The sequence below is a fragment of the Anolis sagrei genome, chromosome 2 (assembly GCF_037176765.1).
Source record: "Anolis sagrei isolate rAnoSag1 chromosome 2, rAnoSag1.mat, whole genome shotgun sequence".
NCBI classification, from domain to species: Eukaryota; Metazoa; Chordata; class Lepidosauria; order Squamata; family Dactyloidae; genus Anolis; species Anolis sagrei.
Window position 1 is genome coordinate 183052295 of NC_090022.1, and position 27249 is coordinate 183079543.

At 42.7% G+C, this 27249-nt stretch overlaps 1 protein-coding gene across 2 annotated transcripts in view; it reads right to left on the reverse strand.

Annotated features, from left to right (window-relative positions):
• The window catches only part of LOC132767752 (cholesterol transporter ABCA5-like), a 79535-nt gene extending 57680 nt beyond the window's left edge, over positions 1-21855 (reverse strand). Inside the window, exons 1-6 of one of the 2 annotated variants that reach the window (XM_067464230.1) lie at positions 21513-21855; positions 14045-14160; positions 13006-13210; positions 11381-11506; positions 4976-5073; positions 2204-2433 (exon numbers count right to left, since the gene is read on the reverse strand). In XM_067464230.1, coding sequence (XP_067320331.1) covers positions 2204-2433; positions 4976-5073; positions 11381-11506; positions 13006-13210; positions 14045-14146 — 761 coding nt within the window. In that variant the 5' untranslated portion in view covers positions 14147-14160; positions 21513-21855. Of the gene's footprint in view, positions 1-2203; positions 2434-4975; positions 5074-11380; positions 11507-13005; positions 13211-14044; positions 14161-21512 lie in introns of those variants that run through there. The other variant, XM_060763037.2, reaches the window with a different exon arrangement.
• Between the last annotated feature and the right edge of the window lie 5394 nt (positions 21856-27249).

The window sequence follows — 27249 nt, forward strand, 5'->3', positions numbered from 1 at the left end:
TGGCACCATGAGATGCAGAGCCAACCTTAAGAAATGGGGCTACAAAGTGGAATCCACGACATGCGAGTATGGAGAAGAGCAAACCACAGACCATCTGCTGCAATGCAACCTGAGCCCAGCCACATGCACAATGGAGGACCTTCTTGCAGCAACACCAGAAGCACTCCAAGTGGCCAGATACTGGTCAAAGGACATTTAATCAACTACCAAACTCACACATTTTGTATTTTCTCTGTTTGTTTGCTTTGTTCTGTTAGAAATGTAATATATTTGACTGGCTGCCTTGACATGAGAAATAAATACCCTTAGCATTAATTGTACATGGCCTACATCTTTAAATTCAGTAGAGTATAACATTACACAGTACAATATAAATGGATAATCAAAGCAATGTTTGGCATTTTGATTCTCTCCTCCAATGATGATCCGCTAAATGATTCAATAACACTCACAAAAACGTCACCAATGAAACAATATACTTTTTGTTTTTTGCTATTTGGTAGGATATGTTTTTTAATGTGTGGTGTACTGACTCAGTTTCTATATTTGAGTAAGAAAGAATGCTTTCTGTATTACCACTTCTCAGGCTTTGATAATGATTTCCCTACCATAATTAAGTTACATTGTTACTTAATACAGTGAGTGCTAACTTATTTTGCTGTGGGTGAATGTTCTCATTCAATGTTATATGAAGAATATCATATAAAGCACATACTAATGCTTTGGGGGGGGGGGGTTGAATACAAATAATAAAACACACAAGTGAGTTTAATGAGTGAGGTTGGGGTGTGAGGAAAAGGGAAGGGGAGGTAGAAACAAAAAAGGAGAAAAGAAAAAAGGGGGGATTTTGCTGACTCCCAATCTCTTTCATCGTGAAATCAAAACTTAGTTTTCTTCCCCTCATTATATATGCACTCTCTATAACCTTCCCAAATTCTTTAGAGTATCATTTTCATATTTTCTTGTTTCAGATAGTCCTTTAACATTGTCCAGTCTGTTGGTTTCTTCGAGATGCCTTGATAGTTCTTTAGGTGGTAAGTTGTCCATATTAATAATATCTACTATTTTTTTTTAAATCCATTCTTCCATTGAACTAATGCATGGGCTTTTAAACCATTTTAAAATATTGGGAATCGAAAGATGACGGTTCTAAATGCAGTTCTAAATGATGTTATGTTTTATTGTGATATGTTTTTATTTGGTTTTATTTTGATGCTATTTTATTGTGTTATGTTTTTAACTTTGTGCTCCCTGGGCTTGTCCCTTTGTAAGCTTCCCCGAGTGCCTTAGGGGAGATGGAGGTGGGGTATAAAAATAAAGTAGTAGTAGTAGTGGCTGTTGTTGTTATTATTATTATATTTTTAAATTAACTATTTTGGGGATTGGGAACCCTATAACTGTAAATAATTCATTTTCAAAGTAATCCCCCTTAAATAATTCTCTTTTCTTTACAGCAGTGGTCTCAACCTGTGGGTCCCCAAATGTTTTGGCCTTCAACTCTCAGAAATCCTAATAGCTTTTAAATTGGCTGGGATTTCTGGGAGTTGTAGGCCAAAACACCTGGGGACCCACAGTCTACATAGATGTGCATGACATGCATGCTGTACCACAAGTTCGGACATCTGACCATTTAACTTCAAACTGAATGACTCCAAGCTTTTCATATGGAGAAACGTCCTTGTGCTACCTGAAGGACAAAATACTGACAAAGGACAAAATACTGAATTTGATCTTGAAATATGTTAATTTAGGAAAGTTCATGGAAGAATAGTTTGCACATCCCCTCTTATCTGCTACAGCCACCCAAGTCTCCCCAAATATCTAAAAGAGATGGGGGAGGTTCAAAAATGTGGAATAGACTATAGAGACTTGATGATGGATTAGCCAGATTTCTCCTCTATGAGCAGTACCCATATCCTAGGATTCTGAGGAACCCTTCAATGTGAAGACTTCAGTAGAGGAAAGCATGTGAGATTTTCCTGCCATGGTTGTCAATCTTTAGTTCTCTGGATATTTTGGACTTTAGCTTCCAGATTCCCTTGGCCAAGCTAGCTGAGGTTTCTGAAAGGTGACGTCCAAAACACATGCAATTAAACTATGACCTCTTAGGATCCAAGCCATTATGTGTGTCTTCTCCCATGAGATAGCATGACAACTGTTCTATTTATGTATCATCAAAGAACTAAAACACATACTCACGTACCAAAAAGCTGTGTCGTGAAGTCCCATTACTGTTAAGAATTCTTTCAGGTTTTTTTCTTTCTCTGTCACAATGTGGATTGCCAAGAAATTGCCAAATGGTGAAAAAGCAACCACAAGGTAAAGTAATACAACCAAGCGAATATAATGATCTATTTCTGTACCAGCAGATTTTCCCATCATGATGGCTTGTGTGGATTCCAGTTTTTCCAAAACTGAATGATTGGTCTTGTACTAAAAGGGGGCGGGGAGGGAAATATTACATCATTTTATTGCAGCAAATATTTTAATAGATAGACTTTATATTTAAAGATATACAGCTAAATAATACCAGTTTGTTCGCTTTATGGCTCAAAAATATCCTTCAAATGGTTGGGAAATCTCCCAGAACAGTATAGGGAACTAACTATTCTCACTGGAAAACTCCACTTAAGTACCTACTATCAACTGAAAAGCTGTTCCATTCAAGAAAAGGCAATTTGAATCTGCTGTATATACTGTATTTTCTGACGTATAAGATGACTGGTCATATAAGATATAAAATATAGAGTTTGGAATATACTCGTTGTATAAAACTATCCCTCTTCCAACGCAATTCTATTCAATGCCCATCTAGTCACAAAAACTCCCAAGTGCAAACCTTGTCAATGCGGGGCAAGATGGGGGTGATTTGGGAATTATGTCTCCCAGAATGCCTCAGTGGGCACGTCCAAGGCACTCCACCACCCGGGGCTGCTGGAGTTGTAGTCCGGGGGCACTTCCTTAGGTCTAGGCAAGCCTGGTGGCCTTTGGAGGCTTCTGCTGGCCGATTGGGTTGCCTTGCTTCCTTCTTCTCTCTCCCGGCTGCCCAGAAATGGCAACATTGGAGAAGTTGCTTCAAAGTAGAGTGGGGAGAGTAGCGCGGGTGGAGGAGGGTCTTGAAAGTAGAGCGGGGAGAGCGACGGGGACAGCCCAGCAGGCCACCACCCCCGGCCAGTCTCTGTGGCAATGCAGCCTGCTGCTCCTCCTCTCCGTGCCCTCCCTCCCTCCCTCCCTCTCTCCTCAGGCTGCATCACTAAGGGACTTGGATTTTATTCTTTTCTTTTATTCTTTTCCATATACCGGGTGTATAAGATGTCCCCCGACTTTTCATAAGATTTTCCAGGGTTAAAAAGTCATCTTATACACCAGAAAATGTGACACTTATGTATACGTTGACCTTGTATGTAAGTCAAAGGCATATTTGGGGGACCAAAATTATGGATTTTGATATGACCTGTGAATGTCAACCATGATTCTGTGAAGAGGGTAAAGAGCCATTGTTGCCTTAGGAGCCAGTCACTCCGTCATTTACCCGCCTCAGCATTCAAAGGACAGAAGTACCACCACATCAGAGAGGTCAGAGGAGGATTATGCTTATTTTAGGCTCATCTGGGATAGGCTAATTATTTCTCACCTTTCTTCCAGAAAAAGGGGTGGTTCCTTTTTATATATAAGAGTTAAGGTGTAGTACTTATAGAGGCTATGGACAAGTTGATCAAGGTTTTGGAGTGGATTTTTTGACATTCTAAATCTATATATATAAATTTGTTAGGGGCATCCAACGAGGAAACAAAACTCAAAAACCCCCAACGAAACTTAACCAAAATTCCCATGCCCATAACACAACCCACAAGGTACAAACATATCTACTCAAAATGAAAAACAACACAACAACACACTCACAAAACGGCAAAACAACAAAACTCAAAAAAACCCAACGAAACTTAACCAAAATTGCCATGCCCATAACACAACCCACAAGGTACAAACATATCTACTCAAAATGAAAAACAACACAACAACACACTCACAAAACGGCAAGACGGAAGGAAAGAAAAGAGAGACAGCAGAAGACAAAGAAAAAGGGGGAAGGAAGGAAAGAGATAGAGAAAGAAGAGGAGAAGGAAAGATGGGAAGGAAGGAAGGAAGGAAGGAAGGAAGGAAGGAAGGAGGGAGGGAGGGAGGGAGGGAGGGAGGGAGGGAAAGAAGGAGAGAAAGAGGGAAGATTGGCCACAGCAACACGTGGAGGGTAAAGGTTGTTATTTCTATGATTATGATGATGCTATTATTCCTCTGAGACCCTTTTAGGGGGAATGGGAGAGGTGTCAGGTCCCAGAGGCAATGCACTGCATTATTGTTATTGTTATGATGGTGGTAAAATAAAAGGAAATAAAAAGTGAAAGAAGGAAGCAAACAGGGAGGGAAGAAAGGCAAAGGAAGAAAGGGGGAGGGAATGAAGGAAAGAGAGAAGGATGAAACCAAGTAATGAAAGAAGGAAAGAAAGAAAGAGGTGGAGAAGGAAGAAAGGAGAGAAAGGGGGAGGAAAAGGGGGAAGGAATAGGTAGGTACCTCTCTTTCATAATAGTCCAGATAGCTACCTCAACTTTGATAAGTTTTACTATAGGCCACAGCAACGCGTGGCAGGGCACAGCTAGTGTATACATGAGTATGTGCAGAAAATCACAATTTGACACACTGTCTACAATTAACCACTGCTCATCCTGCAGCATGCATCCATAATAATATGCAATGTACATTTATATTTCATAGAAGGTTAGTTCTAATATTCCTTCAGAAATCATTATGAATGTAACCATCACACACAGAGCCAACTATTATTGTCATACACCAGGAGAAGTGCTAATGTATAAGAAAACTGTTTCTTAAAAGACAAGAAAATATGTCAGTTTTATTTTTTTAAGGTTTTAAATACTTTAGATACAACAAAACAATTTTTCACATTCTAGCTATTTACCTTTATCAACACTGCATCAATACAGATCTGTAGTGCTGCAAATCCATTGCTCCAGTATTTTTCAGCTTCACATGTTTCAGGATCCATTGAATCACTGACTATTACAAACAACATCCAAAGCAAATAATGAGAAGCAAAACCTTATTTGTTTGATAACTGTTTAAAAAGCATTGTTGGAACACTGAGGCCTTTTCTTCACTGCGATATAATCTAGAGATTATCAAAGTTGATAATCAACATTATTTGCTTTGAAATGGATTATATGAGACTACACTGCCATACTTACTTTTACTTACTTACTTACTTACTTAGGCGATCCCTCGTTGGACGAGTAAGATGGTCTTCCATCATGGGTTTCCTTGTGGGTCCGTAGGTGGCTGTGGAGCCCTATTCTTGCTCTGCATCTTCTTCCGCAGTGAGGGCATTGGTTTCCAGGTGGAAGGCGGTCCCGGTCGGGGTTGGCTTGACGCGCCTTCCTCCTGGCACGTTTCTCTCTTTCACCCTCCACTCGTGCCTCCTCGAATTCTGCAGCACTGCTGGTCACAGCTGACCTCCAGCTGGAGCGCACAAGGGCCAGGGCCTCCCAGTTCTCAGTGTCTATGCCAGAGTTTTTAAGGTTGGCTTTGAGCCCATCTTTAAATCTCTTTTCCTGCCCACCAACATTCCGTTTTCCGTTCTTGAGTTCGGAGTAGAGCAACTGCTTTGGGAGACGGTGGTCAGGCATCCGGACAACGTGGCCTGTCCAGCGGAGTTGATGTTGGAGGACCATCGCTTCAATGCTGGTGGTCTTTGCTTCTTCCAGCACGCTGACGTTTGTCCGCCTGTCTTCCCAGGAGATTTGCAGGATTTTCCGGAGGCAGCGCTGATGGAATCGTTCCAGGAGCTGCATGTGACGTCTGTAGACAGTCCACGTCTCACAGGCATATAGCAGGGTTGGGAGGACAATAGCTTTATAGACAAGCACCTTGGTATCCCTACGGATGTCCCGGTCCTCAAACACTCTCTGCTTCATTCGGGAAAATGCTGCACTTGCAGAGCTCAGGCGGTGTTGTATTTCGGCGTCGATGTTGACTTTGGTGGAGAGGTGGCTGCCAAGGTAGCGGAAATGGTCGACATTTTCTAATGTTACACCATTAAGCTGTATCTCTGGCATTGGAGAGGGGACGGCTGGTGACTGCTGGAACAGCACTTTGGTTTTCTCGATGTTCAGTGACAGGCCAAGCTTTGTGTATGCTTCTGCAAAGGTGTTGAGAGTGGCTTGTAGATCTTCTTCTGTATGTGCACAGACGACATTGTCATCAGCATACTGGAGTTCTATAACAGATGTTGTTGTGACCTTGGTTTTGGCTTTCAGTCTGCTGAGGTTGAATAGCTTGCCGTCTGTCCGATAGATGATTTCCACTCCGGTGGGAAGCTTCCCATCAACAAGGTGAAGTATCATGGCGATGAAGATGGAGAATAAAGTTGGGGCAATAACACATCCCTGTTTGACACCCGATTCCACCTTAAATGGGTCACTTTGGGAGCCATTGCTGTCCAAGACTGTTGCCATCATGTCATCGTGGAGGAGCCGCAGGATGTTCACGAATTTGCTTGGGCACCCGATTTTGTGGAGGATGGTCCAGAGAGCGCTGCGATTCACTGTGCCGAATGCCTTTGCAAGGTCGATGAATGCCATGTACAGAGGTTGATTTTGTTCTCTGCATTTTTCTTGGAGCTGTCGTGCAGTGAAGATCATGTCTACAGTTCCTCTGGAGGGGCGGAAGCCGTTCTGGGATTCTGGGAGAGTGTCTTCTGAGAGGGGCAGAAGGCGGTTTGCAAGGATTCTTGCGAGGATTTTTCCAGCAGAGGTTAGAAGGGAGATACCTCGATAGTTTCCGCAGTCTGTTCTTTCCCCTTTTTTGAAGAGGGTGATGATGGTGGCATCCTTGAAGTCTGCTGGGATTTTCTCGGTCACCCACACTTTTTCTATGAGCTGGTGGAGTTGGTGTGTCAGCGCAGGTCCTCCCTCTTTAAAGATTTCAGCAGGGATCCCATCCGGTCCGCTGGCTTTGTTGTTCTTTTGTTGGCTGATGGCATTGCTGACTTCTTCCAAACTAGGCAGTGCTGCAAGCTCACCCCTGGTTTGTTGTTGCGGGATTTGTGAGAGGACCTCTTCGGCCACACTGGAGCTGCGGTTTAGGAGGCTTTGGTAGTGTTCTTTCCAACGTAGTGCAATTGACTTTTGGTCCTTCAGGAGTTTGGTTCCATCTGATGAGCGTAGAGGCTGTATGCCATGGTTTCTTGGCCCATAGATGACCTTTGTGGCTTTGAAAAATCCTTGAGCATTATGGGTATCTGCCAGGTGTTGGATTTCTTCAGCCTTCTTTGTCCACCAGATGTTCTTGAGTTCTCTTGTCCTTCTTTGGACCTCAGCTTTTGCACTGGCGTAGATCTTTTTCTTAGCAGCACAGTTGATGTCTCTCTGCCATGTTTGGAAGGCTTTCCTTTTCTTGTTGATTAGCTGTTGGATCTCGATGTCATTTTCGTCAAACCAGTCTTGATGTTTCTTGGCTTGGTATCCAATAGTTTCTTTGCAGGCTTGGATGATGGAGGTCTTCAGTTTGTTCCAATGTTCCACAACATTTTCGGGGTGTACTGTGGGTAGATGGTCCTTGAGTGCTGTTTGGAGATGGGCTCGCCTGGAGGGCTCCTGAAGGGCTTGGGTGTTCATTTTGCGCCTTGTCTTCCTTCCTTGGAGTCTGCGCTTGGGGGCGATCTTGATAGCCATCGTGGATCGGATTAGCCTGTGGTCGGTCCAGCAGTCGTCAGCACCTGTCATGGCTCTTGTGAGGAGCACGTCACGGCGGTCTCTGGCACGTGTGATTACATAGTCTAAGAGGTGCCAGTGCTTTGACCGGGGGTGCTTCCATGATGTCTTGAACTTGTTTTTCTGGCGGAAGAGCGTGTTGGTGATGACAAGGTTGTGCTCCGCACATTTGGTGAGAAGCAGGATGCCATTCGAGTTGCTGTTTCCAACCCCGTCTTTTCCTATGGTGCCTGGCCACAGGTCGAAGTCTCGCCCGACTCTTGCATTGAAGTCCCCCAGGAGAATGATTTTGTCCTCCTTAGGTATCCCCGATAGGACGGTGTCCAGCTGACAGTAGAATTTCTCCTTGATGTCTTCATCGGCGTCTAGTGTTGGTGCATAGGCACTTATGATGGTTGCCCGTTGGTTTTTGGCAAGATCAATTCGGAGGGTGGAGAGTCGTTCGTTGATGCCAGTGGGTGCTTCGGACAGATGTTTCATCAGATCATTTCTGATGGCGAAGCCAACTCCGTGCATTCTTTGGTCTTCTTCGGGCAGTCCCTTCCAGAAGAAGGTGTAGCCTCCTTTTTCTTCCTTCAGCTGTCCCTCTCCTGCTCTCCGGGTCTCCTGAAGGGCTGCTATGTCGATGTTAAAGCGTCCCAGCTCCCTTGCGATGATGGCAGTTCTGCGTTCGGGGCGTTCACTGTCACTGTTGTCCATCAGTGTCCGTACGTTCCACGAGGGGGTCCATCGAGGGGGTCTGCCATATAATCCAGTTCAAAGCAGATAATCTGGTTTTCATATGGCAGTGTAGAAGGGGCCTGACATTAAGTTTCTGCATGTCAAAGGTAGAAATCTCTGCAGTCATCCCCATTATTTTAGATCTAACATTAGCATGGATAGGTTGTCCAATTGATGTCGATTTGTCATGGGGTCAAATTATTTAAAATTATAACTGAAGCCATGACAAAGGATAGCAGGTGCCTAGAGCCTCACAGAGATCGACGATGTGAACGTTTGGAGGAATGGAGAAGCCCAATAGCAGCTGCCAGCATCCTGGATACTTTCTTTTCTCCTTTTAATACAAAATATCCCCTTTGAATAAACATACACTTTGGTGTGTTACCCTATTATTTGTTCTTTGCATCCTTTTTTGGCCTTTTTTGTGTCATTTTCTCTCTCTTGCAGCCGGCCTCGGTAACTGCCTAGCATCATAGCCCCCGCAGGCCTCAGAGTGGGGCTCCTCTCCTTCTTTCCCTCCTAGGATAACCTTTTTGGACCCCAACTAACCCCTTTGCTAACCCTCACTCGTGCATTTGGGAGTCCCCCATATCCATGGACCCTCAGTGTATAGATAATATCCCATTTTTATTTCCTATAAAACCTTTTGGAGACCTGGCCATTAATCAAGATCCAGGTGACCTTTCACCAGCACCTCATAATCCTGGAATTTCCTCCAGCAGTTTTCCTGGTTATCACCCAATAACAATTGATCCGAGCACCCATCCTCTCTGTTCCATAGACCTGGCTGTGTAAGAGACAACTGGACCCTGATATCAATCCACCTGTCCTTTGTGCAGCCACCGGCACATAATAAGAATATTAATCACCTGGCACTTCTGCCCTGATACTGAGAGGTCATGCCCTGTCTTCCCAAAATGACATTTCCCTTTTCCCAGAACTGGATTCCCTAATCCCATCACTTTGGGCAATACTCTGGTATGGACTACAATGGACATGGGCATGACAAAGGGAAAATCCCATAAGCATCAGGGACCCGATGGCCCCACTTTGTTCGTCTTAAGAGAGACAAAGTTATTCATTCACAAAACCATGTACTCTTTTGTCTTCCGGATCATCCTGTCCCCTGTCAGCCATTGGAGAGCGGAAATCTGCATTGGAAATGGGAAACGCTCTCTGATTGGCTGGCGAGCACCACAGTTCCACCTCATAGAGGGAATCCTCCCCAGCAGGCTGTGATGGCAACATGGCTCCACCAATCAGCATGGAGCCAGCTCCGGCTGGCCATGCACAGGAAAGATTCTACTGTAGAAAAATGGATGCTTTAGCCTGTGTCAAACATGTCAGCTTCTTTCTGTGGCTGTCCTTTCTAGCTGTACTTAATAAAATTCTCTGATGGCTTCTTCTTCTTCAACTGGTGAGACTTCTTGATTGGAGAACATTGGGTTATAGCTTCTTCTCAGATCCTCAGGAGGCCCAGTGCTGGTTATCCATAGTGTGTGTTTTGCTATCCACTGTCTGGTGCTCACTACCTGTGTCTGCCCTAAATTGCTCGATTCCACTATTATTCCATATTAGAGGGCATCATCATTTTTTTATTGGTTTTCTTATACTGATGCATATTTTCCAAGGAAACAGAATTTTACAACAATAAAAAAATGAAAGAGTGATGCATAGGATTAAATCCAATTGCTAATTCCAACGAGAGCATTCTAGATGGAATTAGTGCTTTCTATTAAGTTAGTAGATCTATTCAAATTGGGAACAGAAAATGGATTTAGAACAGGCATGGACAAACTTTAGCCCTCCAGGTAGTTTTTGACTTCAATTGACTTCTGAAAACCTGGTTATTCCAAAATGCCTTCAATGATTGAATGTAAGATACTCCCTGACCAACTTTGCACAAAGTGACCTCAGAAGCACTTTATTTTGTGGTTCGTGCAATTAAATCCTTCCTTATCCCTGGATCCTCCTCCCCGATAATGTACATTGTCCTATCTTCCAGCACTTTAAAATTTTATCTTTGAATTTGGCCCTGCCCAGTGAAAATCTTTTGTGTTTTAATGGTTGATTTTATATTGTTGTGTCATTCATTATATTGGTTTTCTATTTTATATATTTCATTTCCTGGTTTTGTTATGCTTTTGTGTTATATTGTGTGTATTGTACTGATGGGCGTGGCCTCATGTAAGTTGCACTGAGTCCACCTGGGGGAGATGGAGCGGGGTATAAATAAAGTTTATTATTATTATTATTATTATTATTATTAATTCCCACAATTCCTTACAGCCGGCAAGCTAGCTGGGATTTCTGGGAGTTGAAGTCCAAAATATCTGGAGGGCCGAGGATTGCCCATGATTTATTTTATTTTATTTATATATTTGACTTGTATACCGCTACTCCCAATTTGGCTCAGAGCAGTTTAGAGCAGTAGATTAAAACAATACAATTAACTTTAAAATACAATAAAACAAGAACAGACATAGTCCTGAGTTATTCACCCATCGAAAGCTTGATTGATTTAGAACATAAGCATGTACATGAAACAACAGCAGATATTCTCTTGGCTACAATCCTATACTTGCTTACCAAAGAGTAATTCCTACTAAATTAAGCAGAATGCAGTTCTGACACCCACCCACCCCACACCATAGATAAATAGATAGATGGATAGATAGATAGATAGATAGATAGATAGATAGATAGATAGACAGACACACACACATAATTACAGGGTTAAACAGTTTCCTTCTTCCACAGTCTTTAGGCAATAAAAAAAAGCTTCGCTTCAGCATACTAACACAAGATTAACCAAAATCAAATCTTATCATGTGGTACTTTAAAAAAAAACATGTAGCACACATCATTTTACTTGCCTTCAGGAGGAAATCTGAGATGATAGGACATGGAGTCATTGAAAATTATTCCTACAAATGTTTTGGGGTTATGCCTCCTAGCCTCTTCCATTTTTTGATTGTTCAGAAATCCTGTTGCATTTTTTCCTGTTTGGTGGAATTGAACATTGAGATCAGAGAAACTTGAAAAGTTAAGTTTATAACAAAGAGAAATACTGTAAATACTCAGGTATAACTTAGCATCATATATAAGTCAAGGTCAGGTTTTGAAGGCAAAATTATGGATTTTGATATGACCCGTGGAACAGTCAAGGGTCATTCTGCAGGGAGGGGAAAGTGCTACCCCTTTTCAGGGCCAACTGTACCTCCCTGATGTCAATTTCCCATCCAGGCATTCAAGAGGGCCTTTTACTACTCTACTCTGAGAATGGAATCACTGCTTTCGATAAAAGCTAAATTATAGTATTAACTCTCACTAAAAGGGGAACCATTTCCTTCTGAGTAGAGTGGTGAAAGCTGAGAGCTTAGTCTGTCCCAGGAGAACCTGGAAAAGAAAAGAAGAAGAAGAAGAAGAAGAAGAAGAAGAAGAAGAAGAAGGAGAAGAAGAAGAAGCTCTCTCTATTCCCTCTTCCAGTGTCACACTGCTACCTAGCTGGGAAAATAGCAGCGGAGCTCTTTGGTATCTACCTTCAAAAGAGCACCAAGAGAATAAAAGGGTTGGTACACCTTTAATGTGCTACTGGGACGGACTAAGCCAGTGTTTCTCAACCTTCCTAATGCTGTGACCCCTCATGTTGTGGTGACCCCCAATCATGAAATTATTTTTGTTGCTACTTCATAACTGTAATTTTGCTACTGTCATGAATCGCAATGTAAATATCTGATATGTCGAATATATTTTCATTCACTGGACCAATTTTGGCCCAAATATCTGATACGCCCAAATTTGAATACAAGTGGGGTTGGGAGGGGGGTTGATTCTGTCATTTAGGAGTTGTAGTTGCTGGGATTTATAGTTCACCTACATTCAAAGAGCATTCTCAACTCCACCAATGATGGAATTGAACCAAACTTGGCACACAGAACTCCCATGAGCAACAGAAAATACTGGAAGGGTTTGGTGGGCATTGACCTTCAATTTGGGAGTTGTAGTTCATCTACATCCAGGGAGCAGGAGAAGGGCTTTTGGTAGGAGGATTAGCCATCTGTTTCCAAAAATGAAGAGAAGAACAGGTGGAGAGATCTTCAGCCTTCTCTGGCAAACAAGTTCCTAAGGCCATCTGAAATATGTGTTTTCTGATGGTCTTTGGTGACCCCTCTGAAACCCCCTTTTGACCCTCCCCCCGGGTTCCCGACCCCCAGGTTGAGAAACACTGGACTAAGCACTTGCCTTTTGCCATTGTACTCAGAGAAAGAGATGGCTCCTTTTCTGATAAGAATTAAGGTAATATGCACACGGACCTGCGAATAGGGCAACCCAGTTTTTTAGGTTGATTCTCTAGACTTATACATGAATATATGTAGTAAATACTTTTCCATGCAAAGAAAATATATGATCAGTTATTGTAATAACTATTGCTTGCAAGTAAGTACAAAAGGCAAATCAAATTTATGTAATGACAAAATATCATGAAAGCTCACAGTACCTTCTGTGTAGCATTCTGAAAACAGTGCTTGCATGATTTGTTTAGTTTCATTATTCTCTGGTGTATAGCCAAAAATGAACTCAGAAATGCTGGAGCGATCTATAGCTTTAAGATCTGAATCAGACACCTCGTCATGTGATTTGCTGGGGCTCGCCATGGTTATTAGTTTTAACAAACCTAACAAGAGAAATGGAATGAGGACTTCCTGCACAAAACAAAACAAATGGAAAATGGTAAAAGAGATCCATGTGTATCTGCAATTCAAGATGCAGCTCCCACAAAATCTATATGCTTAAGCAAATATACCCGGAGCCTTTCCTACTCTGCCATATAATGCAGCTGAACTGCACTGAACTTCATTATATGAGTCTGCACTGATCATCTAATGCAGTTTCAAGCCACATTATATGGCATTGCAGATGTAGCCTGGGGGCAAGGATGCAGGCTTAAAAGCAATTATAAATATAATTCTACATTTATTTTCAGACATAATGCTATAATTAACAGTGTTTAAACCTTTTTATACAGAGGGCAAGATCACAGTTTCTCAAACTGTTGGAGGGCCAGATTATAATTTGAAAAAAGCATGAATGAATTCGTATGCACACTGCATATATCTTATTTGTAGCGCAAAAAAACACTTAAAAACAATACAATAGTTTAAATTAAGAACAATTTTAACAAATATAAACTTATTAGTATTTCAATGGGAAGTGTGGGCCTGCTTTTGGCTGATGAGATAGGGTTGTTGTTGTTGTGTGCTTTCAAGTCACTTCAGACTTAGGTTGTTTTCCCCTCTCTGGACAAACTCCAACTGTCAATATCCTTCTTGAAATGTGGTGCCCATAACTGGACACGGTGTTATTCCAGGTGAGGTGTGACCAAAGCAGAATACGGTGGGACCATGACTTCACTCAATCTCGACACTATACTCCTATTGATGCAGCCTAGAATCTAATAATATGAGTTATCATGTTATATAATTCACATAGGTTTTTTCTACAGCTAAAAAACATGAAATCATTTGTGATCAGCTCACCTGAATGCTAGTTTTTTTAGTCCTCCATTTAACTAGGCAGTTCTTGTATAAGAGAGCTCGAGTTTGTCGCCACACTCCCACTTGTCTTGGAACATCTGACATTTTTTATGGTTAGCCTGAAAAAGCAAACACGATATATGTATTCAGCAATATACTGCAATAATTCTTCTTTTTTTCCAAATTGCAAAACATCATAAAGTCTTAACTGTGGAATATTCAGGAAGATATCATTTCATAACTACTGATCAATGAACGAAAAGGATACTCTTCTGAAAATCAAGACAATGTGTGAGAAGAGGTAAGATAAATATGCAGTCTAGCGGCATATTGTATGTCACTGGCGAGGATCCACAAGAAGGAATATGAAATTAAGTGAACTACAAATAACATTTCTGAAAATGCTACTGTGAAGTCTGGCTCCTTTTTAGCATTTTAAATTCTATTCTTCCCATTTGTATACAATTGTATCTTCTGATTTCAATAATGCCACTAAGTATCACAACCACTGATTTCTCCCAGACTATATTACGTGTCTTTCTCACACTCTATATTCACATATATACACCCACACATGTCTTTCTACGCACACACAAATAGGCAATACATCATGGAGTCAACAAACTCCTCACCAATCCTTATTAATCATCCTCATGTGAGTTTCCTATTCATAGGAATACAATAATATACAGATCTTTTGTTGCAACAAAACTAAAGTGGGGCACGGATGTGGACGCATGCATATTCCCCACCCTCAGTGTGTACATGGGTTCTACTGCTTTACAGAGCTTAATATATTTCGCAAAATAATCTCATTTTTTCATGTTTAAGTATTTCAATGTGAAAACTGGTTACAGTGGATCATGGGTATCCAGTGGGATTTAGTTGTGGGATTCCTTGTAGATGCCAAAATACATAGATGCTCATGTCCCATTATAGACCATAGCATAATAAAATGGTGTCTCTTGTATAAAACAGCAAAACCAAAGTTGGCTTTCTGGACTGTTTTCGAATATATATTTTTTTGAAGTCATGGATAGTAGAATCTGCAAATGCAGAAACCATGGATATGGAGGGCTGACTGTATAAGCATATTTGGCAAAACCTACCATACTTTCAAAGATCAACTTCATGATCTATGTTTTATCAATGTTCCCAACCACAGGAAGGGCTGTAAGCACCCAGTGGCCCAGGGAACCATGGACTTCTGGATCACTCATTGGAACAAGGACTCCATATTTATTATTTATTTGAAATATTTATATTCCACCCTTCTCACTCCAAAGGGGACTCGGGGCAGAGCACAGCATATATATGGCATGCATTCCATGCCAGAACATAAAATAACTATAAATATACACAAACACTAAAATCAGTTATATCTACTTTAAAATCAGTTGTTTTAAACCATCTCAAAACACCATGCTGGCTCCAGTTATGCATATCATAACCGCCAAGACTAACAGCCTTGATATTTACAACACTGGGCATGAAATAAGCATAATCTGAAATCTGCAACTCCTTGTGTCTATTTTTCCCTGAAAATCATATGTATCCAAAAGCAGGGTTGGGAGGACAATAGCTTTATAAACAAGCACCTTGGTATCCCTACGGATGTCCCGGTCCTCAAACACTCTCTGCTTCATTCGGAAAAATGCTGCACTCAAAGAGCTCAGGCGGTGTTGAATTTCAGTGTCAATGTTAACTTTTGTGGAGAGGTGGCTGCCAAAGTAGCGGAAATGGTCAACATTTTCTAATGTTACACCATTAAGCTGTATTTCTGGCATTGGAGAGGAATTGGCTGGTGACTGCTGGAAAAGCACTTTGGTTTTCTCAATGTTTAATGGCAGGCCGAGCTTCTCGTATGCTTCTGCAAAGGTGTTTAGAGTGGCTTGTAGGTTTTCTTCTAAATGCACACAGACGACATTGTCATCAGCATACTGGAGTTCTATAATAGATGTTGTTATAACCTTGGTTTTGCCTATCAGTCTGCTGAGGTTAAATAGCTTGCCATCTGTCCGATAGATGACTTCCATAGTGTAGACTCTTATAATCCAGTCTAAAGCAGATAATGTGGATTCTCTGCTTTGATAATCTGGATTATATGGCAGTGTTGAAGGGGCCTAAGAGGCTGAGCAGCAGCCCTCAAAAGAATGCTGTCCTAGTAACTGCTAGCCTCTGTCAGCAGAGACAAAGCCCAAAAATCATTCCCCCACAATGGGAGAAAGTCAGCCTCCTTCACTCACTTGATTCTGGTCTGTCTTCTCCTCCCACGGTTCCCTCTCCATTCCCAGCAAGATCTGGAATAAGTCATTACTCATACAGTACATTCATAAAATCCTTCTGAAAAGCTTTGGGGCATTCTGAAGGGGAGGGGGGGAGTGGAATCAACCTGACCACTTACATATAAAAATCCCAATCAAATTAGTACTCATCTTTTACCTGAATATTACTCTTGCCTTGCAGCTATCATCACTGCCTGATAAACCACCTTCCTGTCTCAGGAGCTAGAAAGGAATAGTTTTATTGAAAGTAACAGATATGAACCAACCTGTAGGAGCAGAAAGCAATATGGGAAAGGTCCCAGTTCTTTTCTCCTCTAGGACTCTACACAACGTCAGACTCCTTTCTCTGAATGTTCTCACCACCAGCCACACCCATTTCACTGCGGTGATAGGGCCAGAGACAGCTATTCACAACAGCAAGCAGCTCTAAGTCAGGCTCAAAGCCAGATCAGGGTTAATGAAAGCCAGGATGACGCACTGGGCAAAGAAGCAGCCAAACCAAAGCATCTCAGCTTTCCACTTGTTTTCACCATGAGTTTAGTTTTTTGCTCAGTTGCCTTGGTTTAGTGGATGTTAAAAGCAATGAAGCAACAACTGGAACAATGGAATAGTTTGGCCTTGAAGTCCACCATGGGGTTCCTTTCCTCCCCTTTCTGGTTGTTGGCAGTGCCTGGCTCAAAACGCTGTCCAGCATTAGTTGGTCCCTTTAAACAGAAGCCTATTTGAATGGAAATTTCAAACGGCAGCAACAAGCAAATCAAGCCAAGCTGGTGTTACCAAAATAAAACAAGCAGATAAGTAGATTGTGAAGTAGCAGAGAAGGCAGGGAAAGCATAACTCCCTAAGGACATCAGACATGCCCCAACACTGAGTCTTTAGGAGGAGCCTGGCAACGTGGTTGTTCCAGTGTGCCTTCCCAAAATAAGGAAAACTCATAGCAATATGTCCTCAAATGCACTTTAATATTGATTAGGATTGTCTGTGCGCCCTCCTATTTTTTTGAAAACCCTATCCTAGCTTACCCTATCTTGTTCATGCCCAGCATTTTAAATTTTAATTATTACATTTGGCCCGGCCATAGGTTTTTAAATGCTGTATGTTATTGTTATTGTGTATTGTGTATTGTGCATTTTTGTTTTTGAGTTTTATTTTAACTGTTTGTATTGATTATTTGTTATTGCCTTTGTTTATTGATGTGCTGTGGGTTTGGCCTCATGTTAGCCGCACCGAGTCCCTTGGGGAGATGGTAGCGGGGTACAAATAAAGTTATTATTATTATTATTATTATTATTATTATTATTATTTCCTGCTCTGGGGTGGCTATAGTAAAGGTAAAGGTTTCCACTGACATTAATCATATCTGAATCTGGGGGGTGGAACTCATCTCAATTTCTAAGCCGAAGAGCTGGCGTTGTCCATAGACACCTCCAAGGGCAATGGCCAGCATGACTGCATGGAGCGCTGCTGCCTTCCCGCCAAGGCAGTACCTATTGATCCACTCACATTTGCATGTTTTCAAACTGCTAGCTTGGCAGAAGCTGGGGCTAACAGCAGGAGCTCAGCCCGCTCCCCAGATTCAAACCGCCAACCTTTCGGTCAGCAAATTCAGTGGCTCAATTGTTTAACTTGCTGCAGCACCAGTGGATACAGACAGTCAGATATATCTTTATCTACATCTACATGATTGCCCATATACAGTCCTGTGATGAATATACTAGCCTATCATTCTGCCTGCTTTTCAGGATTCATTCTGGAGAAAAAGCTCCACTCCAGTGGCTCCAGCAGGATCCATCCAGGGCCCCCTTTTCTCCCAAAACTTTACAGAGTTTCTAAAACCAGAGCATCCATCACTGAAGGAGAAAAGAGGTTGGGGGATGCCTGGGAGTGGGGCTGGGTTCATTTCCCCCTGCAAAAGCCTGACCTGAAAGCAGTGGTTCCCCCCTTCTTTTGACCGGCGACCACTTGACCAGGGACCGCTTTGACCAGGAACTATTCTCCAACATTAGTACCAAAAGGGTTATGAATCAGTTTGTAGTCAACTTTAGATCTGGTTTGGTTATTTGGGGGTGCCGATTCAGATATTGCATTGTATAGATCATATCAGCTCTAGTTTCTGATACAGAATAGTCACCATCTGCTCGCTCACAGAATACCATATCTAATAAGCTAGAACTGATGTAGCAGTAGTAATCTCTCGTGGGTAGTCAGCCTCTCCTCTCCCAACATTCCTGTTGCCTCAGCACTATAAGAGGGTTTTGCGAAACCAGTTGCTCTTGTTGCCGCATGCTTTCGAGGCAATGGTGTAGTAATGGTGAGGCCGTGGAGGATCATATTTTTATTCTTGGGGGCCACTAGAGGTCAACGGACCACAGGTTGGGAACCACTGCCCTAAAGTAGGGCTTTCCAAACATTTCATGTCGGCAAGATACCTTTTAGACATGCATTACTTGAGGATACAATAATAGAGTTTTGGTTGCAAACCAGAGGTGAAACAAACCCTTTATAAGAGATACAGACACATACATAAACAAAATGTATGGGTACACAACATATCTCATGACAACATTTCTATTATATATATTTCAAAATATATGATGTGCGGCTTATTTCACATAAATTCAGAGGTTTCTCCTTACATTCGGGCACAACACCTACTCACTGCAGTTGACACACTCATGTATTATCACAGTGCCCTAAAGGCACCACCCAGAGCCAGTCTGTTCTTGGAAGCTAAGTCAGGCCAGCCATGGTTAGTTCTTGCATGGGAAACCACCAACACATCCCAAGTTCTGCAGGTTATATTTCAAGAGTCAAAGAAATGGCAAAAGCACCTTTGCCTACAGGCAGGCCCGTAGCCAGGATTTTGATTCGGGGGGTGCTGAGTTCGATTTGGGAGGAGTTGAGTTTTATGCAGGGGGGGGGGATGGGGATCTACCCTAGCAAACCTTTTGTATCATTATCCCAATAGCCCCATGCATATGGGATATATTGAGCATGGTGATCAGTTCATGATATGAATAAACATAACACTTTAAATAATGTACCAGTAAGGCCTTCTTGTGGACACCCTGAGAATTTCAGGGTGCATGCCTACCTATGAGAAATCGTATGAGCTCCATGTGGGGTTTCTGTAAATTTAGAGGCAGCTTGAAGGCACATAGAAACATACACATCTGGCATTGCCTGAGGGTAACAGAATGCTAGATACTCTAAAACACCCAGCCAGTTTTAAGCTTGAATTTTAAACTTGCGTCCAGTGTTTTAAACTCTGCCCTGTGTATTTTAATATGTATTTTATAGAAATGCATTTTAATACGCATCTTTTATAGAACTAAATTTTAATATATGTGTTTATAGAATTTTTGCAATGGGTTGTTGTGGGTTTTTTCGGGCTAAATGGCCATGTTCTAGAAGCATTCTCTCCTAACGTTTCGCCTGCATCTATGGCAAGTATCCTCAGAGGTTGTGAGGTCTGTTGGAAACCTGGGAGGCCCTGCTTTCCATCCCGACATTGTCACAGGCATGATTGGTGGGGACGAGAGACAAGGCCTTCTCGGTGATTGCTCCCCGGCTATAGAACTCCCTTCCTGGTGAGATCAGGCCGGCCCCCTCCCTCCTGTCCTTTAGAAGGATGGTAAAAACTTGGCTGTGGGACCAGTCTTTCGGGACAGGGCAATAAAGCGGCAATAGGAAAGATGCTCCATGCAGTCATGTTGGCCACATGACCTTGGAGGTGTCTATGGACAACGCCGGCTCTTTGGCTTAGAAATGGAGATGAGCACCACGCTCCAGAGTCGGACACGGCTGGACTTCATGTCAGGGACAACCTTTTACCTAGGAAAGATGACCAGGCCAATTAAATTTGATGCAGGTGACTAGGACGGTTTTAAATGGTGTACTTTAATATTTTGATAAATGTTTTTTTAATGTTTATGTATGTGTATGTGAATTTGTGTCCCGGCATTGAATGTTTGCCATGTATATGCTGTGCTCCGCCCTGAGTCCCCTTCGGGGTGAGAAGGGCGGAATAGAAATGTTTTAAATAAATAAATAATGCCTGACATAGATGCAGGCAAAACTTCAGGAGAGAATCATAGAATCATAGAATCATAGAATCAAAGAGTTGGAAGAGACCTCATGGGCCATCCAGTCCAACCCCCTGCCAAGAAGCAGGAATATTGCATTCAAATCACCCCTGACAGATGGCCATCCAGCCTCTGTTTAAAAGCTTCCAAAGAAGGAGCCTCCACCACACTCCGGGGCAGAGAGTTCCACTGCTGAACGGCTCTCACAGTCAGGAAGTTCTTCCTAATGTTCAGATGGAATCTCCTCTCTTGTAATTTGAAGCCATTGTTCCGCGTCCTAGTCTCCAAGGAAGCAGAAAACAAGCTTGCTCCCTCCTCCCTGTGGCTTCCTCTCACATATTTATACATGGCTATCATATCTCCTCTCAGCCTTCTCTTCTTCAGACTAAACATGCCCAGTTCCCTAAGCCGCTCCTCATAGGGCTTGTTCTCCAGACCCTTGATCATTTTAGTCGCCCTCCTCTGGACACATTCCAGCTTGTCAATATCTCTCTTCAATTGTGGTGCCCAGAATTGGACACAATATTCCAGATGTGGTCTAACCAAAGCAGAATAGAGGGGTAGCATTACTTCCTTAGATCTAGACACTATGCTCCTATTGATGCAGGCCAAAATCCCATTGGCTTTTTTTGGAACATGGCCATACATGGCCATACAGCCTGAATGGCCATACAGCCATGTTTTTGGAACATGGCCATACAGCCTGAAAAACTTACAACAACCCAAAATTGAAACATAGATGGCAGGCATCCTCAGAGGTTGTGAGGTCTGTTGGAAACTAGGAAAATGGAGCTGATATATCTGTGGGTTGTCCAGGGTGGGAAAAAGAACTCTTGTTTGTTTGAAGCCAGTGTGAAGGCTGCAATTGGCTGATCTTGCCTTGTAACCCACCATATAATCCAGTTCAAAACAGATGACATGGCCCTGTAGAAGGGGTCTCAGAAAACCCTAATAGGAGGCTGGGCTTGAGTTGAGAAGCAGCTTGAACGCATTGACATAAACATGCACACATGCAACCACATTAAACTCCCCCTCCCACTCTCCTCCTGTGTTTTGACTACGAGCTAATCCTTATTTCCCCTCCCAATGGGGGGCTCTTACCTTCGCCGCCTTGGTGCAGCTTCTCGTCCCTTTCCTCCCCTTGGAGGCTGTTTTCCTTCCAGACCAAAGCAGAAGGAAGGGGCCGAAATGCTGACGCCTTTCCTCCCTCCGTCCTTCCTTCCTTCCCTCAGGAAGCCCTTTAAAGAGGCAGCTCCCGCCCCGTTGACGCGCCCTTGAGGCGGAGCGCCTCTGTTTCCCTCCCAAAAGGCAGGCCTAGTGGAGACCCCCACGCCTGCCCCTCTCGCGCCATTGCCTCCGTCGTCTCCTCAGGACAGACCCTTATAAGGCCGCCTCGAGACGCTTGGACTGCACGAGACCTGTCGTCGTTTGACAGGGTCAAGCCAGCCCACAAACACCCGCTTTTGCTCGACCACCCCCTTGTTGAATGCCCCTCTCTCCCTGTTCCTTCAAACGTCCATTCTTTTTTTAAAAATCCACTCCTTGGATATGGGAGTCCTTGTTTGTTTGCAAGGCAAAACCACATCTATCACAAAAATCATCCACTACATGGCTAGGTTGGGTTGTATACTCTCCCCCAACCTATTCAACGTGTATGCAGTGTGTGGGACTTGATGACTCCAAGGCTGGGGTGAAAATTGCTGAAAGAAACGTTAACAACCTTAGATATGCAAATGACACCACTTCATAGAACTCCACTTTAGAGAACTGTTATAGAACTCCAGTATGCTGATGACAACGTCGTCTGTGTGCATTCAGAAGAAGACCTACAAGCCACTCTAAACACCTTCGTAGAACCATACGAGAAGCTCGGCCTGTCATTGAACGCTCCGGCACCACGAGATGCAGAGCCAAACTTAAGAAATGGGGCTACAGGGTGGAATCCTCGGCATGCGAGTGCGGAGAAGAACAAACCACTGACCACCTGCTGCAATGCACCCTGAGTCCTGCTACGTGCACCTTCTTGCGGCAACACCAGAGGCACTCCAAGTGGCCAGATACTGGTCAAAGGACATTTAACCAACTACCAAATTTGCAAAATCTCTGTGTGCTTTTTTCTTTTTCTTTTTAATCTGTGTGTTTGTTTTGCTCTGTTAGAACTGTAATACAATGGTATGGTTGCTGATGACACGATAAATAAATAAATTGAACATCGAGAAAACCAAAGTGCTCTTCCAACAATCACCGGCTAATCCCTCTCCAATGCCAGAAATACAGCTTAATGGTGTAACATTAGAAAATGTTGATCATTTCCGCTACCTTGGCAGCCACCTTGTCACAAAAGTCAACATTGACATTGAAATTCAACACCGCCTGAGCTCTGCGAGTGCAGCATTTTTCCGAATGAAGCTGAGAGTGTTTGAGGACCAGGACATCCGTAGGGATACCAAGGTGCTTGTTTATAAAGCTATTGTCCTCCCAACCCTGCTATATGCCTGTGAGACATGGACTGTCTACAGACGTCACATGCAACTCCTGAAACTATTCCATCAGCATTGCCTTCGGAAAATCCTGCAAATATCTTGGGAAGACAAGCGGACAAATGTCAGAATGCTGGAAGAAGCAAAGACCACCAACATTGAAGCAATGGTCCTCCGCCATCAACTCCGCTGGACTGGCCTTGTTGTCCGGATGCCCGACCACCGTCTCCCAAAGCAATTGCTCTACTCTGGAGCAATTGCTCTGGAGCAATTGCTACTCTGGAAAAGAGAATGTTGGAGGACAAGAAAAGAGATTTAAAGACGGGCTCAAAGCCAACCTTAAAAATTCTGGCATAGACACTGAGAACTGGGAAGCCCTGGCCCTTGAACTCCAGTTGGAGGTCAGCTGTGACCAGCAGTGCTGCAGAATTTGAAGAGGCACAAATGGAGGGCAAAAGAATGAAACATGCCAAGCGGAAGGCGCGTCAAGCCAACCTCGACCAAGACTGCTTTCCACCTTGAAACCAATGCCCTCACTATGGGAGAAGATGCAGATCAAGAATAGGGCTCCACAGTCACCTACAGGCCCACTGCCGGGATACTACACTTGGAGGACCATCATCTTCGGACTACGTTTGTAAGTAAGTAAGAAAGATATCACTTTGATGGCCGAAAGTGAGGAGGAGCTGAGGAGCCTCCTAATCAAGGGGAAAGAAGAAAGCGCAAAAGCTGGGTTGCAGCTAAACATCAAAAAAACCAAGATTATAGTAACAAGGCGGATTGATAACTGGGAAATAGAGGGAGAAAACATGGAGGCAGTGCCAGACTTTGTATTTCTAGGTGCAAAGATTACTGCAGATGCAGACTGCAGCCAGGAAATTAGGACACACTTACTTCTTGGGAGGAGGGCAATGTCCAATCTTGACAAAATAGTGAAGAGTAGAGACATCACACTGGCAAAGAAGATCCGCATAGTCAAAGCCATGGTATTCCCTGTAGTAACCTACGGATGTGAGAGCTGGACCTTAGGGAAGGCTGAGCGAAGGAAGATCGATGCTTTTGAGCTGTGGTGTTGGAGGAAAGTGCTGAGAGTGCCTTGGACTGCGAGAAGATCCAACCAGTCCATCCTCCAGGAAATGAAGCCCAACTGCTCACTGGAGGGAAGGATATTAGAGACAAAATTGAAGTATTTTGGCCACATCATGAGGAGACAGGAAAGCTTAGAGAAGAGAATAATACTGGGGGTAATGGAAGGAAAAAGGAAGAGGGGCTGACCAAGGGCAAGATGGATGGATGGCATCTTTGAAGAGACTGGCTTGAAGGAGCTGGGGGTGGCCACGGCCAACAGGGAGCTCTGGCTTGGGCTTGTTCATGAGTTCAGGAAAAGTTGGAAGCAATTGAACAACTGAACAATAACACATGGCTACCAGCCTCCTCCCAGTAGACTCAAATCCAGGAAAAGCTTTATGTCAGTGTTTCTCAACCCTCCTAATGCCGCGACCCCCTTAAGGCAGATCCTCATGTTGTGGTGATCCCCAACCATAAAATTAATTTCTTTGCTACTTCATAACTGTAATTTTGCTACTGTTATGAATCGTCATGTAAGTGTCTCATATGCAGGATGTATTTTCCCATGACCAACAGAAAATACTGGAAGGGTTTGGTAGTCGTTGACTTTGAGTTTTAGAGTTGCAGTTCACCTACATCCAGAGAGCACTGTGTACTCAAACAATGATGGATCTGGACCAAACTTGGCATGAATACTCAATATGCGCAAATGTGAACACTGGTGGAGTTTGGGGGGAAATAGACCTTGACATTTGGGAGTTGTAGTTGCTGGGATTTATAGTTCACCTACAATCAAAGAACAGTCTATGTCCCACCAATGATAGAATTGGGCCAAACTTCCCACACAGAACTCCCATGACCAACAGACAATACTGTGTTTTCTGATGACCCCTCTGACACCCCCTTGTGAAGCCCCCAGGAGTCCTGACCCCCAGGTTGAGAAATACTGAATTAGACTGTAATTAGTAAAATGTTTCTAAATGGATTTTTGCTGTAATGGAAATAATAAGTCTGTCTAAATTTTGAACATGATACCAATGACTGAAAGCTTTCACAGAGCTTGATCTCCATTTCTTGAGTATGTAAATTATAAGTCTGGGACCATTTATTCCCCTAAGTCACATCCTCCAAAGTATTTGAAATGTTGTGTTCTCCTCTTTATTTATAATTAACAGAAGAGATTCTGCAATTTATAATGTTTTATTCTCATTTTGAAACTAGATGCATTGTCCAAAGATTTTGTTGATTTTTGGTAATGCTAGTGCTTTTTAAAATGTCTGCTATGTATAACCACATTATTTAAATAAAAATGTTTATCGAAAATATATTTAACATTCTTTGAAAATTCTGCAAATACAAGTGCTACAACAAAACATGTTTGGGTGTTGGCATGGTTGCAAAGCAAAGACATTTGATGGTTGTGTTTAATGTTTTTATTGTTTTTAAATTTTTAATGTCTATGTCTATTTTCCATGGTCTGTTGACAGAATCAAATTGCTGCCGAATGTAAGGCCACTCTGAGTCCCCTTCGAAGTTGAGATAGGCAAGATATAAATTAAGTAAAGAAATAAATAACAGGAAATTCTGTTATTTAAATCTTTTCACATGCAAGTCATAGAATCACAGAGGTGGAAGATCAGGACCATCCAGTCCAACGCCTGCTATGGAAAAATACACAATATGTCAGATAGTTCTTAACATTTATCTTCCTCTTTCTCAATGTGTGTGTGTGTATATATATATATATATATATATGAATGTTTGCATAACTTATTTCATAAGAATAATTCACATAATGGGTCAAGAAACATACATGAGACTTACAGTATAAACTTGTGCATAGCAAGTTCCACGGTGTTCAACAAAGCCTACTCATTACCAGTATTTGCATTAGATTACAAAAAAGAAATACAAACATATCTACAACCTACAAAACCAAAATTTCCGAAAGGTCTTTCTTCAAGGGAAAGAAATAGCCTGTGTTAGATAAGACCAGTTTCCCTGGCAAATGGAGACAATGCTTGCAGTCACAAGAAAGAGATATCACATTGAGCAGTTATGTAAAGAAATAAGACACAGCTTGGGATATCCACAATGACCTTTATTTGAAACTAGCACAGCCTGAAAAGGAGACAAGTCAGAGATGTGACACATACACTCATTTAAGAATGATTGGCATTCCAGATATTTCTGTGTTTCCTAATTTAAACTGTTTTAGTATTAAGATGGAACCTTAATGGGGCTGCAGTGGCTCAAAAGGTTAAACTCTTGTGATGCTAAACTGCTGACCTGAAGGTTGGTGAAATAGGTTAAACCCTTTTGCTGCTGAACTGCTGGCTTGAACATTGGTGCAATGGGTTCAACCCTTGTAATGCTGAACTGCTGACCTGAAGGTTGGTGCAATAGGTTAAACTTTTGTGCTGCTGAACTGCTGACCTGAAGGTTTGTGCAATGGGTTAAACCCTTGTGATGCTGAACTGCTGACCTGAAGGTTGGCACAATGGGTTAAACCCTTGTGATGCTGAACTGCTGACCTGAAGGTTGGCACAATGGGTTAAACCCTTATGATGCTGAACTGCTGACCTGAAGGTTGGTACAATGGGTTAAACCCTGGTGATGTTGAACTGCTGACATGAAGGTTGGCACAATAGGTTAAACCCTTATGATGCTGAACTGCTGACCTGAAGGTTGGCACAATGGGTTAAACCCTTGTGATGCTGAACTGCTGACCCCAAGATTGGCGCAATGGGTTAAACCCTTGTGATGCTGAACTACTGACCTCAAGGTTGGCGCAATGGGTTAAACCCTTGCAATGCTGAACTGCTGACCTGAAGTTTGGCGCAATGGGTTAAACCCTTGTGATGCTAAACTGCTGACCTGAAGGTTGGCACAATGGCTTAAACCCTTGTGATGCTGAACTGCTGACCTGAAGGTTGGCACAATGGGTTAAACCCTTATGATGTTCAACTGCTGACCTGAAGGTTGGTACAATGGGTTAAACCCTTGTGATGCTGAACTGCTGACCTGAAGGTTGGTGCAATGGGTTAACCCTTGTGATGCTGAACTGCTGATCTCAAGGTTGGCGCAGTGGGTTAAACCCTTGCAATGCTGAACTGCTGACTTGAAGTTTGGCACAATGAGTTAAACCCTTGTGTTGCTGAACTACTAGCCTGAAGGTTGGCAGTTCGAATCTTCAGTATGGGGTGAGCTCCCACTGTTAGCCCTAGCTCCTGTCAATCTAGCAGTTCAAAAACATGCAAATGTGAGTAGGTAAATGGGTACTGCTTTGT